The sequence below is a fragment of the Phallusia mammillata genome, chromosome 1 (genome assembly GCF_965637545.1).
Source record: "Phallusia mammillata chromosome 1, kaPhaMamm4.hap1.1, whole genome shotgun sequence".
Lineage (NCBI taxonomy): Eukaryota > Metazoa > Chordata > Ascidiacea > Phlebobranchia > Ascidiidae > Phallusia > Phallusia mammillata.
This window is the reverse complement of record NC_137252.1, coordinates 15,563,480-15,576,614: the sequence shown is the minus strand read 5'-3', so window position 1 is coordinate 15,576,614 and position 13,135 is coordinate 15,563,480. Positions and strand designations below refer to the sequence as shown.

Genomic DNA, 13,135 nt, shown 5'->3' with positions numbered 1-13,135 from the left:
AAATATTGATTGCGGCAAACAATGGGTTATCCACATTGCTTTCTCGACCAAGCCACTGAGCAACATCTCAAGAACCCTTGTGCCTTCGATCGGAGATGTGCCAATTTAACAGAAATGCTCCAAGAGGCGTCTTAGTGCCACAAATAAAAGACCATAAATTATACCCAACGGAAGCAGTTGTGTATTTAGTTGTTAAACACTTGCCCACGTTCTGCTAAAAGGCGGCAGGTTTTGATTGGTTGGTAAATAAGAGGTGCTTCCAGTCTGCTGCGTTTTGTTCTACACCACACTTTGTGTATTTCAGTTTTGGTAATAATTCAACAGTGTTATACCTGATGGAATAAGCCGTCTAATTGTGTTGTATGTCGGCCAAAACTAAACACGAAGAGATATATCGCCTGCAAACCATCTGTATTCCCTTTGTTTTTGTAAGATTTGTATGTAGTGTTTAAACGTTGGGCAATTTTTTGTGTGTTTTTCTGCTGTAGCAGGGAGCTGACGGCTAGAACCATACTTCGCCTCTGGCACTCTGTTGTGATTGTTCCAAATTATTCATTAACTCGATTTTAGCCCTTTCCTTTTATGACCGAACCAAACCAAACCAATAAAGCTAACAACAACAGCAGGCCCGAACAAGTATTGTTATACGCTCGTTGTTATGACTCTCGCCTACAGTAGGTTCATAGAGAGAGATCAAAAATGAGAAAATTACATATAACATGCATAACAGATGCTTGCTATGGCTTCCAGTTGCTTCCCAATGAAGTTTGAATTATTCAGACCATTTCTAATTGCAAACGGGAAATAAGAGTAACAATACTCGCAAGTACGGTTCATATATGACATGAGAAACTTGCACAGTTGCACAGTTGAAGGCAAACGCCTCATATCGACCAATGTGCCGCAATAAATAACAACGCAAGTGATTGCAAAAAAAGCTGGAAATACGGAAAAGGCGGAAAAGAGAAGCAAATTACGGAGCGATGCGAACTAAAATAACTTCGATACAATTGGAAAGCGCGAAACAAAAGAAAGAATGTTCGCAATTTAAGTGCACAGTGTTATTGTTACGTCATAGCAACAGCGGCGACGAATAATCGATTTACCCGTTACTGAACGATGCTCGGCGTGTTTGATCCGAGTGCAACAATCGTCCACTTGACCGCACCAACCCAATAAGATTGACGGATGCGGAAATGGGTATTGATGCTGAATGCGTTAAAGCTGAATTTGAAGGTAATCCTATTTTTTTACAGGATGCTGATTTTAGGTGCATTTTCCTATCGCAACGAATTCACGCAAGATCCAAACTAGAATGCTACTTTTTTTTTCGCTGAACGCACGCAGAGTCGGTCGACTCATGTCGAAAGCACGCTGCTCTACTGTACTTACTGCTTCAGCCAGGGCGTGCGGTATAGGTAGAGCTGTCAGATAAACATGCGAAATCACCGGCTTAAGCGGCAAAGCGGCAAAGCGGCAAAGCGAGGAGAATTAAACCTCAATGTTGGCGATAATTGCAAGTTCGACGTTGTCAACACGAGCCAGCGGTCGAAAACCATGAAAACGCTGAAAGCGTAGAAATTTATTCGAATTAGTTTTGTGCGCTCGATTGCACTGTTGAGAATAACCGAACGTGGAACAAAGTTTGGAACGCAGTCATGCTCCTCTAGAACGAGAAACCCTCTAATGACTTCTCTACTTCCCTGAACTCCTGACCTGCGTCAAGTTCATCTTCCAAGCGTGTCAAGATCGGGATGATCTCTAAGACATGCAAAAATATTTTCTCCACCACACGACCGATTTCCTCCTAACGCTTTTTGCCTTCCTCTGTGCCAACTCTCTCTTCTCACTCTTAGTGGATTCGTTTCTTCTTATGCTGAGACGGGATCTCTTTCTTCCCTTCTTGGCTTGTTTGGCAACAAAGTCGAGTCCTTCTAGGATGGCGGTATCGAAAACTTCCTTGAGGTTCTTTTGCGTAAGCGCTGAGCACTCAACGTATCCAATAGCTCCACATTGTTTTGCGAACTTTTCTGCTTCCTCTTCCCCGACAGGTCTTTCGCTGCAAAATCAAAGGTTACATCTTTTGTATTGCAGATATGAACATTTTTTTACGATTAAAAACTAAATTTCGGAAGCAACAAAATAAAGTGGACATGAACATGTTTTAAGGTTAACGAATTGAACAGTGAAAAATTCGTGTGCAACTTACAGAAGAAAACCTTTATCAAACAGCTTTATAAGACCCAGAAATGTACCACAACGAACAACACTTACTTTAACCTTGCAAGGTCAACCAAGACATCCAGGTTCGTTCTCAGGTCGGTTTGAGTGCCAACTAGCAGGATTGGAACTTTGGGTAGAAAACGCTTGATTTCTGGCAACCATTTGTCTCTGATGTTGCACAAACTCGTCGGTCGAACCACACTGAAACACACCATAAAGACATGTGTTCCCGGGTAGCATAGAGGTCGCATGCTGTCAAACTCATCCTGTAATATAAAAAGGAAACGTTATTTATGTTTATTGTGATTTAATCTGCCATATGCATACCGTGTCATTTGTCACATATGCATTTGAAAAATAGAAAGCAAAAAACGTGTTCTGAACCCATCAATTACCATTCGCGTTGTGCTTGGCGCCCTAAAATCCCACGTCTCTGTATCTCTGATAAGCCACACAGGCACTTGACTTATTAGCTGTTTATTTTACTACTGGCGATTTAGTCGTTAATCGCCTATCACCATGCAGGGTTTGTGCTAAAAAAGGGAATGCAAGCACTTGAAGATTCAGTGAAATAGGCTACTGAACGAAAACGGAGCACGCCCCCTCGAAGGAAAGCACTCAAGTTTAAATTTAAACCGGTTTCGCCCACTCAAGTTTGATAACTGCGTGTTACTTAGTAACTAACGACCTTTGTTACGTTATACTGAAACGTGTTTAACGATCAAAGATCAGAGTCTTTATTGACGTTAATCGATGTTTGCTTGTACTTGAGATTAAGCAAAATGGGAAATGTTCTGAAACTAATTTGTGTTTTAATGTTACGATTTTCAAGAGGGAAATCCAGAAACGGTTCTTCTGTTCTGTAAAACTTTAACAACTCAAGTTGTTCAAAGAATCGAAAATGTTCATTAAAATCATTCAATTATTAGAAACAAGTCAAACTGGTAGGAGTCAGAATCACTCTGAACGATATATTTTTGCGCCTTTTTCAGTGTCAGATAATCCTAATGTAATTCCTACAGGCCACTTCACCTTCAGTGGTTTTAAATAACACACACCGACCCATTATGTCATTCCTGAAAAGAGCGCAGCTGACAGCGATCTGAAAGACCAGTTCGCTAAAACTAAAACCGTCAATCCCCGAAGTTTACGTAACGCGCAATTTCGTAACCTATTGCGCGCAACGTTTGGCCGATCAAGCGCGAACAATTTAAGTCAACATGGCTGATGACTCGAAACGTCCAGTGTGGTGCAAACGCAACGAATACGGCAGGTGACCTAAAATGGATGGCACCTGTCGTAATACACGTGATAAAAATCTGTCGTTAGGACAGTTCATTTCCAAAAGACCAGGAACCCGAAAAACTAGTCGGACTTAACGAAGCATGATCCGAAATGTCATAACCCAGAAGAGTCATTGAAGTGTGTGGCACCAAAATAGCACATAGGACGCCAGATTCATATGTAAACAACGATTCGAACGTCACCGGATGACACACTGATGCCATATAACCATGACGGACTAATAAGTCGGACAGTGGGGGAGAAAAGTCGTAAACGCCGTGTGATGGATAGCGATTTCCATTCACAACTTCCTGCGTGAAAGTCGAAATAGTGAACAATATAAGGCGGGCCGCAAGATTTCCTACAATGCAAATACGATTAGATTTAACGCCCGGGGGCGATGAGATGATTAGAGTTTGCCAGCAACCTGTACCAGGGCACACAAAGCTCAAAATCGAAACGATTTGCTAGAAATTCCTTTCCGGTTTTACATAAAAAATTACTTTAGGGTTTGGGCTTTTGATTTGTTTCCATAACTAATTTAAGAACTCAGTTTGTTCCTTTTTGCCTTGTGGTGCCTGTATCTATGCTTAAACACGAAGGTTTACAAAGTACATGTGGCGTTGACAGCGTGTTATGTGGATAGTCGTTTCAAGTTTAACATCGAGGAAGCCTTCCAATAACACCCCAAGGTCAAGCGATTGCGAAAACAGACGCACTGCACTACAAATGACGTCATGTGCACTTAGTTACAAGTGCCGATAGTTGGAACGTCATCAAGCAGGGCGTAAAGCTTTCGTCGCCTGCACGCCTATATATGTACATAACCAGGCGTGGACAAACGGCAATTAAGCACTTGACGATTATTAATTAGAGCCGTTACACGCTTAAGACAACGTCGGTGGCGTGCAGCACCAAAAACAGCAGTGCAAAGTAAAAACGCAAAATGATGTGAGTTAACATAAAACTATCTTTTTGTGGAATGATTTAAAAAGACGGTAATGAACCTTTCCAGTGAATGAAAACATGCCCAGCACCCGGCGTGTAGTACGCGTATCGCACAGCTGACTGATGGGTAATGACCATATAGCACAAGGAAAAATATTACCATAGATGGTCGTGTATTGGCAGTGGCCGAAGCGCAGGGGAACAGCAATTCAAGAGTCCTGGTGGGAGCTAAAAAGCGCATAAACAGGCCATGCAATCAATTGATGCCGGCCCAGAGGACTTCCTTGGTCCCACGGGTGCCCGTTAGAAGCTACAAGACTTGTACGTGAAGCGCATGTGTTTACCGGCGAGGCGCCCTCTCCCACTACGCCTAAACACACTAGAAAGACGTTTAAACGAGCACTTCAAAGTCACTAATGCTCGAAATCCCAGCTGGGCACCTTCGAGGCCTCCAGCACTTGAAAGGCAAACAACTTTTACCCGAGACGACTAGTATACCATGCCGGCAAAACACACTAGTTTTGATAGCTGTATTCTCAATCGCCCCAAGACTGTTTTAACACGCGCTATTGGAAATGCGTGGGCGAAAAATTCCATCTTTTACAGATCATTGCGGAGATTTTCAGGTCCTTGAACGCCCCAAAATGCCAAAGTTTTAATAACCAAGCACTATGCAATGACTCAGAGGCCAAGAAGTTTAACTAACACCTTTTCTCCGAAAATGTTACGATCCCAGTAAATCAAATTATTTTTCTTGCGTAAGTGATTTCTTCATGGCGTTTCAAGTACGTTTATTGGCAGAAACAAAAATACAATTTAGATTTGTACTTGGAATGATGGATCAGGACTGGTAAAACATGGATGAATGTATTAATAATATGTTGCTAAGAGTAACCAACCTGTCCGGCGGTGTCGCAGATCTGCAGTCTGATAGGTTGTTCGTTGATGGTCACACGCACTGCAAAACGATGCAATATTGCTCAAATAACCCAAACTAAAAATATATGTATTATAACCAAAATATCTTAAATACTGCTTGAGAATAAGGTTAAAACCACGAAATTTCTAAGCTCCTAAATAATTTATTTTCGAGGTTCGAATGTTTATACTGTGCATAAACCGGTTAATTGGCTCGATCTTGGGTTTGCAAAGCGAGGTGAATTGCCTGCAAGGCATTGCGCAATGCAAACTGTAATCATCTTATATCAGACTAATATTTGCTTTGGGGTTTGCTCTGGAAGGTCGTTACGCAATGTTTGCAGGCGATCACAGTAATGACAATGACCTGATTTGCCTTGTCTAATGGCAGTAATTGCAAAGGGACAGTCGGGTTGTTCTGCCGTTAAGCAGATAATTGCCCCCTACTTCGTGGTCTTCTAAAGAGGGCCCTGGCCTGGGTACGCTGTAATGAAACATATAAAAGTTTCAGTCATCGCGTAACAAACTTTATGGATACGTGCACATCTGACACTTCTGCGCCTACAGCTTGAAAACATCACGCCACCGCCTGACGTCATACTTAATGCTGTGACGTCATAATCCATCTGAAAGTGTCTCGCAGCGGGGAGAGATAAACAGTGTTTGTTTAATTTTTCCACGTACAAGCACGTAACGTGCACCTGCACCAATCTCGTATAAGCTATTCAGCTATTGTCCCCAAAATGTCGACCAAAGACAAAACGGGCCTACCTGAGTAGTTGTCGAAGGCGGTGGGGATATATTCAGTGGGGTATCCGTTGGTCGAGTAGCTGACAACAAGACTGGTCTTGCCTACAGCACCATCGCCCAGAAATACACACTTGAGGCGGTTTTCAGAATCATCGCCAACTTCATCGTTTTTGTCTTCTCCTTGCTCCACTTCGGGCTTTTCGGCTACCTGGGCGCCTTCGCAACATTCTGCACTAAAACGTGTTGATGCATCTGGTGCCATAGCAGTGAAATTGTTGTTTAGTAAAGCGGTTCCGCTGTTTTCAGTTGTCTTGTATCCGTCAAGCAACTCTCCACATTCACCTTCTGTTCTCGCCAAAACTCCGTCGTCGACTAGTGGGGGGTTCATGTAAACTCTACAGTACACTTAGCAGTTGCTTGCTAGCCTATTTGAGTACTGTTTTTCCTGCACAAGCAAACAGCGTACTACTGTAAATTAATCGTGTACAGAATCAGGTGCAACCAACCTACGGCGGGGCTTGTCGTGTACGTCTAACCGTCTGTTGAGCACCAGCCGATAAACCATTCCGCCAGCCTTTTTTCCTTCGCCGACAGCCTTCGCAAAGTTCACTCTGCTTTATCTGCCTGCCTGGCACCGCATATATCTTTCGCTTGCCGTCCAATATGGCCAGCCTAATCTGTATTTGTTATGTCACTTTACGTTGCAACACAGCAAGCACTGGTTCGCGCAATTTCCTATAATCGGCTTAACGAATCCCACCTTGCTTTGCACTTTCATTTCTTGCTGACTAGTAATTAATCTTTTACTTTAAAACTACGAAAAAATTAAAATAGATAGTTCGCACCAATGACTCGTATTGCTTTAACATTGCTTTTTAAATATAAAATCTCTTGTCTCACGGATTGATAAAATCGAAGTGTTAGAAATATGTAGCACACATGCAACAAACTTTAAACTAAAGCTTTTGTTAATCATTCAAGAACCTAAACAAGCCAACTTCGTCGCGCAGAACTGCAGCCAGACACTATGGCTAGTCAAGTGCAAAAAGGGGCGACTGGGCTGCGTGTAGCCTGCTCGTGCAACTCGTTAACTTGGTGATTTTAAGACAAGCTGAACACAAAATCAAATCCACTTACGAAAAAAAGTAACTGAATTGACATGAATTTTTAATACACATTTCTAGTCATTGCTAGTTTTGAATTCAGGTTGTTGAACGTGTTGTTGGCTCTTGTGACAATGCGACTTGCACTGGCAACTGCTGTAAGCTTTTTTCTTATTGGTGCCTATACTCAATCATCTCTGTATTAAACTTAGAATACAATGCTTTACGCTTTTTAAGTAGTATAGAATGCCTTTAAATACAAATCGTTGACGGAACTGTCCCATTCACTTACGACTTTCGTAGACACAATATACTTCATACCTGCAGTGGCTCAGTATATCGGTCAAGTTCACAGCAAAACCAGAACTACGAATTCTTTTCAGCTACTGCAGTAGCCGGATTACATCAGCAAAATAGATGCCGGTTGTTTAACATCGACACTGTACCTCTTCTGATAGCCTATCCAGGCACTGCTAGTTAATAATTGATGTCAGGTCTTCGCGTTGCGTTGACCGCCGGGATATGGCCATAGAATCGACGTCTCGATTTAATGTGCGTCAATTGGATGGACAAACGCAACGCAAAGCTTTGGAATTTACTCGGACAGCGGCAGCGTCTATTAAAACGGCTTCAAATAGTTACCAAAGGATGCTAGGCTTATTTTTTCTATGCAATCAAAAGTGACCTTTTGGGCGGAAATATACCAAATAAGCAAGTTGTTCGAAGGTTTTTCTAGTACAGCATTGTCTGCGTTTGGACTGCTGGTTTGATGAATTCGGTTGTAATTGGTTTGTATTTCTTGCAACATTTACAATGGCCTTATGTCTTAAAGGAATCTAAGAATCTATACATCGACGTGATATACACTTGCTCTTCACAATGTGTGCATAAAATTGTGCTAAAATACAAGCCCAAAGACGTAGCAATGATTTCTGCATGCTGTTAGTTATGTCGCAGTGAGAGATTATACACGTCAAATACATCGTTCCCGGCTCTTATTGGTTGTCAAAGAGTCAACGCCCCACTGTCGCTAATGTCTGCCATGTTTGCACAAACCAACGATGTCTGTAACTTATGAATGCTAACATTTTTGTTCATGACTTGATTGTGCCATGTAAACGCTGGTATGGGAGGTAAAGAAAAAAATGCACAAACCAATTTTTAGATTTAAACTATCGATATCACATTTAAAGAACACCAGAGAGTTGGAGTAATTGCCTGTGAACAGTTCGATGGCCTATAGGGGTAAACTATGTGTCTTTGTATTTCTTCTAGTGTTTTAAGATGAGTTATAAGCCGTATTAAACCAAAAAGCATAGCTAATGGTGCAATAGCGTAATTAAATTTTCCTGTCGCACGGGTATCAAATTTCCGGGGGGATTTACCTGTGGAAACTTTCTTGGTAAATACATAACTTTAGTTCGTTAGCGGCCCACGCACCTGTTACACATTCTTAAGGATACATGGGTCCCTGGAAAAGAAAATAATACAATTACAGAAAGATTCGAAATAACTGACTATACGGAGGTGTAGGTTCAAATCATGCTTGAATACCTCGCTTATTACTCCACAATGTACGGTATCAAGTTACAAACGAAAATGAATTGATTTGTTTCATGTCTATTGAGTAAATCTAATGGCGCCTAACTATAATTAATCGCCATAAGTCACAGCTATAGGTCGAAAAGGCCCGAGGAAGTCGTCTAGCGCCCACGGGACATTTGATGGAGTTTTGTGTTACACATTCGTGTCTGATACAAACGTAATTGTTTGTCTTCAGCCTGTTTGGCGAATTTCCAAACCTCTGTTACGACCAGCTATTGTACCTTTTAATGTAAATCCGCTACAAACTGCTGAAAGAAATATCATTAGGTCAAAAGAATAGACGTTGTGGTCTTTGTTTATGTATAGATTTCCGTATTGTGCCATTTATTGCCTGATATATATATATATCATTTCGATAGGCAGGATTTAGGGTGGTTTTAACCTCTTCGAGAAAGGGGACAAAAACTTTTTTTTAAACTTTATTCTTGTGAACAAAGTCGGTTTCGATTTCTAACCTTTAAACCGGTTTTGAAACCCGACCTCAGGCGAAATATTTCCAGGCAATTCATCCCAGCGAAAATGGCACGATTGCGACCACGTGTCTTATTAAACAAAGATAATTCAATTAACGATTTCAATAACGCTGTTATACACACATATGCCCTTTTGCGATATCTCCTGACAAGTCATGCCCTCAAGCAGTCACTACTACGTCAAACATGGCCTCAGTGTATTTAGGCGGGTGCCGTTACTTGTAACTAAATTAAAAGCAACGATAACGCATGACAAAAATAACGTTACTTAGAATACACTTGACATGTGGACTGCACAAAAGTATATTCTCACCAGCAATAAGCTGTTTCAATTTAACTGAAAATAAAAGTAGGTTTGGGTACGATGCACCGTGTGATGATGATTTGGCAAATATCCATGTAATACATTCAATAAAATTTCAGAAAGTTACAACTTGAGCGAAGATACCAGACGGGCTAGGCTTATATTTATGGATCGAATTTTGAGTCCCTCAAAAAATCAACAATCGGATGGTTTCTAAATATATCTGGAAAGAAAGTCATCTCAACGAACAGTGTCAACAGGCGAAACCAGCTCAGCGTTGCCATCTAGCGGGACAAATAAAAATTAAACTTTAGCTTAGTAACAAACATTGAGTTATGTACTAGCGTAACTTTGAAGTTTGAAGTCAAAGAACTAATATTTTTATGAATTGGTGTTTGTAAGGTATTTATTGCTGTAGCCCCTAAAAACCATTTAAAAACGAAAAAAATGTGTTTTTAACCCGGTAAACCCCCTAAATAAAGACTTTAAGTCATGGCGCCATGCTTCAAGTGCAACATGCGCGAAACTTCTTGCAGCACTTGACACAAAATCCATAGAAAACACAAGTTGTCGCACGCCATAGAAAACACAAGTTGTGGGGATGAAAATGGGGCGAAATTAGCGCGAATTTTGCATTGCGCCTTATGGGGCCGATTTATAAAATGATTAATTTGGATACTTTTGCGGTGTTTGATTTTGCAATTTCTGCAAAATTTGAATAAAAATATAACTACGCTTAACTTATAATGTTTAAATGGAACTGATGAACATGAAATAGAGTTTAAATTAGGTTTTAGCGGGTAAATTTTCCAGTAGATATACATGTAGCCTACTTAAGTCCCGAAAGATAAAAAGGTTGTGATGTATATTCATCTAAAATTGGAATAAATAGTTTGACCATGGTCCTCCAAGGTCAGAAAAGTCATGACGTAATAGTGACGTCATCGTTTATTTACTGCATTTTGACGCTTTTAGCACATACTGAATTTTGAAAGCTTTTGGTACTACCTTTAAAGGTGTTGCACAATCTTTCCCTCTTTTTTTAATTTTTTTGAAAGATATTTCACACTTTTTAGTGATAAAAATATTTATTGCATTAATTAAGGTCTATATACCATGTTGAATATGTGTACTGTCATATGCAACACAACCACAAGAAAAAATGCAATATAAACAAATACAACTAACATTGATGCATAAAACAACCAATATCAACAAAATTGTTAAATCTTCTTGAATCTATTCACCTGTACAGCACAAAAAGTCTCGTGGGAAATTTTGCATCCAAAGTGGCACTTTTTTCATTTATTTCAGTTTCAGCTGATACTTCCCACAATACATGTTATGTGAGGATATCACAAAAAATCCAAATGATTTCATTAAGGGCATAAAATAACATGCAAGAATTATTAGCATTTTTCAAAATTGGTGATTCCATAAAATCAAAAAAGTCAAAACTTAAGAGACACACTGCACAGTATGACATGTTTTTTTAAAGCTTCATAAACTCAAACACAGTAGTTACATGAAGTCCAATAGATCCTCTGTCAGCCTTCTAAATGTCACAAAATTACATGTAAATCAATGAATGTTATTTGTCTTTCCATCTTGTTATGCATTACTATTTTATGTCATTATTTGTGTCTGTTTTAATCAAAATTGTTGCAAAATAAAACATTGGCATTTATGTTTTACTTTTTTCTGAGTCTATATGCCTGTTGGTATTGCAAGCCAGGAGCCATGCCAAACAGCAACTTCTTACACAGGTTTGGTGCGATGGGACACTAGATAATTCTTCTTCAGTAAGGATACTTTGAAATCAACGGCTTGTTCTTTTAAAAGCCCACCCATCCACCAGTTTCTTCATTATATTGGTGCACTTAACTGGCCACCAAACCACTTTTTTTACTATTTTAAGTTGCAAGTTTATATATATGAACACTTTATTCATCTTATCATAGAACTGTTAAATGTATTGCAAATTTATGTAGGTTTGCACTTTTTCCAGTAGCAAAAAAATAAGTATACCGTTAACCTAAATAAAGACTTTAAAAAGTATAACTTTGATAAACAAACTGCTTTGGTTAACACTTATATTTCTAAGTTTTTGAAATATCTGTACAATCAACATTTTTTATTACTAAAAACGGTCGGGATCATTTATATTTACTACACTTTATTCACAAATTTGCTAGCAAACGATGCAGAAAATTTTTTTCGCTAAACTCGTGCCAATAAAACTGCTTTCCTGCAAACATTGTGCGTTGCCTGGCAACCAATGACGTCATTTTTACGTCACGCATAAATTTTCTTGTCAGCAAGGCAATTTAGAAATAAAAAATATTTAGTCGTTAAGCCAGGTTATTGAAAAAAACATCCAAAACCCTATCCTTTGCGTTGTTAAAAGCGTGCAAAGTCGCCCCATTTCACGCTCCATGAATTCTCGTGCGACAACTTGTGTTTGATAGATAGACTTTGACTTGACAAGCTGAATCACGTTGTCAACAGTGCCTTTACATCATTTCTATGTCTTTGCAACCCAGTAATGTGTGCTGTTATGCAATTAGACTAAAACCAGGTAAAAATGACAAGCATTTTGCCATAAACGTCACACCATTCTGACGGGCAAACTTTTGTTTCTGAAGGTCAGGATCTGGTCAAAGAATTGATTAGCTTTGTTTCTACACCCAAATGTTCATCAGCATTTATTTTGACCTGTGTTGGAAGTCTGAAGAAAGCTACTTTAAGAATGGCAGACTTCAATAAGCACAACACTGCCAAGGTGATTGTGTGGTGATAAATAAAGTACTGCTTATTTTTACCTGATATAACATCACACATTTCTTTTAAACACTAAACGTCACACATTTTTTTTTCGTTTTGGGACTTAAGATTTAAATTTAAAGTTTGTGCCAGTGTAACAACGCTAATGGTAAAGCTAGTGGTAACAACCCCCCAACCCCAACCACCTTGTATAGTCACAACATTTTTGTCCCTCTTCCAAATTTGTTTTTAGGCTTATAGTTATAGTACTGTTAACTTCAAATATATAAATCTTTGTGTTTTAGTATTTACAGGTTGATAGGGAGACAGAAATAGTGTCCCTGGTTGGAACACTATCTAAATGTGGAAAAGTTCATCTTCACATTTCTCTGTCTGATAGTGATGGTAATTTGGTCGGAGGCCACCTTTCTTCTAAAGGGGCTGCTGTCATTCACACTACTGCAGAAATCGTACTTGGAACATCAAATAGTTTAACATTTACAAGAGAATTTGATGATGAAACAGGCTTTGATGAACTTGTGATCACATAAAAGATGCGGTGCTACTGTGTAATGAGCAAAACCAGTAGTTTATGCACATTAAATCTTCCCTGTTTTTAGGTACTAGGGTTTTCTGATTATTGGTTTTGGTCTGATTTTCCTGTTTTCTATGGTATGTTGTTAGGTAATAAATCACAGGGCTTCATACAGGGTGGAAAAGCTACCACATTAAAGAATAAAACACATACATAACACTGCTGACAC

General features: G+C 39.6%; 2 protein-coding genes across 2 annotated transcripts; one reads left to right on the top strand and one right to left on the bottom strand.

Moving 5' to 3' along the window:
• Positions 1-637: 637 nt before the first annotated feature.
• Positions 638-6,676, bottom strand: LOC145234797 (cell division control protein 42 homolog). The gene is made up of 4 exons (XM_080099537.1): positions 6,145-6,676; positions 5,355-5,413; positions 2,275-2,489; positions 638-2,059 (listed from the first exon to the last, which is right to left on the bottom strand). The coding sequence occupies exons 1-4, from the start codon at positions 6,509-6,511 to the stop codon at positions 1,762-1,764; spliced, it is 939 nt and encodes a 312-aa protein (XP_079955663.1). The 5' UTR covers positions 6,512-6,676; the 3' UTR covers positions 638-1,761.
• A 3,481-nt stretch (positions 6,677-10,157) lies between these two features.
• On the top strand, positions 10,158-13,076 carry LOC145226219 (bifunctional protein GlmU-like). Its single transcript, XM_080092272.1, has 3 exons — positions 10,158-12,186; positions 12,254-12,390; positions 12,677-13,076. Exons 1-3 carry the CDS (start codon positions 12,135-12,137, stop codon positions 12,920-12,922), a joined length of 435 nt encoding a protein of 144 aa, XP_079948398.1. The 5' UTR covers positions 10,158-12,134; the 3' UTR covers positions 12,923-13,076.
• Positions 13,077-13,135: the final 59 nt, after the last annotated feature.

Excerpts from the sequence above, each read along its gene's own strand:
- LOC145234797 (XM_080099537.1), bottom strand. The coding sequence starts at position 6,511 with ATGAACCCCCCACTAGTCGACGACGGAGTTTTGGCGAGAACAGAAGGT. Across the intron at positions 5,414-6,144 it reads CGCCTTCGACAACTACTCAG|TGCGTGTGACCATCAACGAA; the intron begins GTAGGCCCGTTT and ends ATCGTTTTGCAG. Across the intron at positions 2,490-5,354 it reads TCTGCGACACCGCCGGACAG|GATGAGTTTGACAGCATGCG; the intron begins GTTGGTTACTCT and ends TTTATATTACAG.
- LOC145226219 (XM_080092272.1), top strand. The coding sequence starts at position 12,135 with ATGTCTTTGCAACCCAGTAATGTGTGCTGTTATGCAATTAGACTAAAA. Across the intron at positions 12,187-12,253 it reads TGCAATTAGACTAAAACCAG|GTCAGGATCTGGTCAAAGAA; the intron begins GTAAAAATGACA and ends TTGTTTCTGAAG. Across the intron at positions 12,391-12,676 it reads ATAAGCACAACACTGCCAAG|TATTTACAGGTTGATAGGGA; the intron begins GTGATTGTGTGG and ends TTTGTGTTTTAG.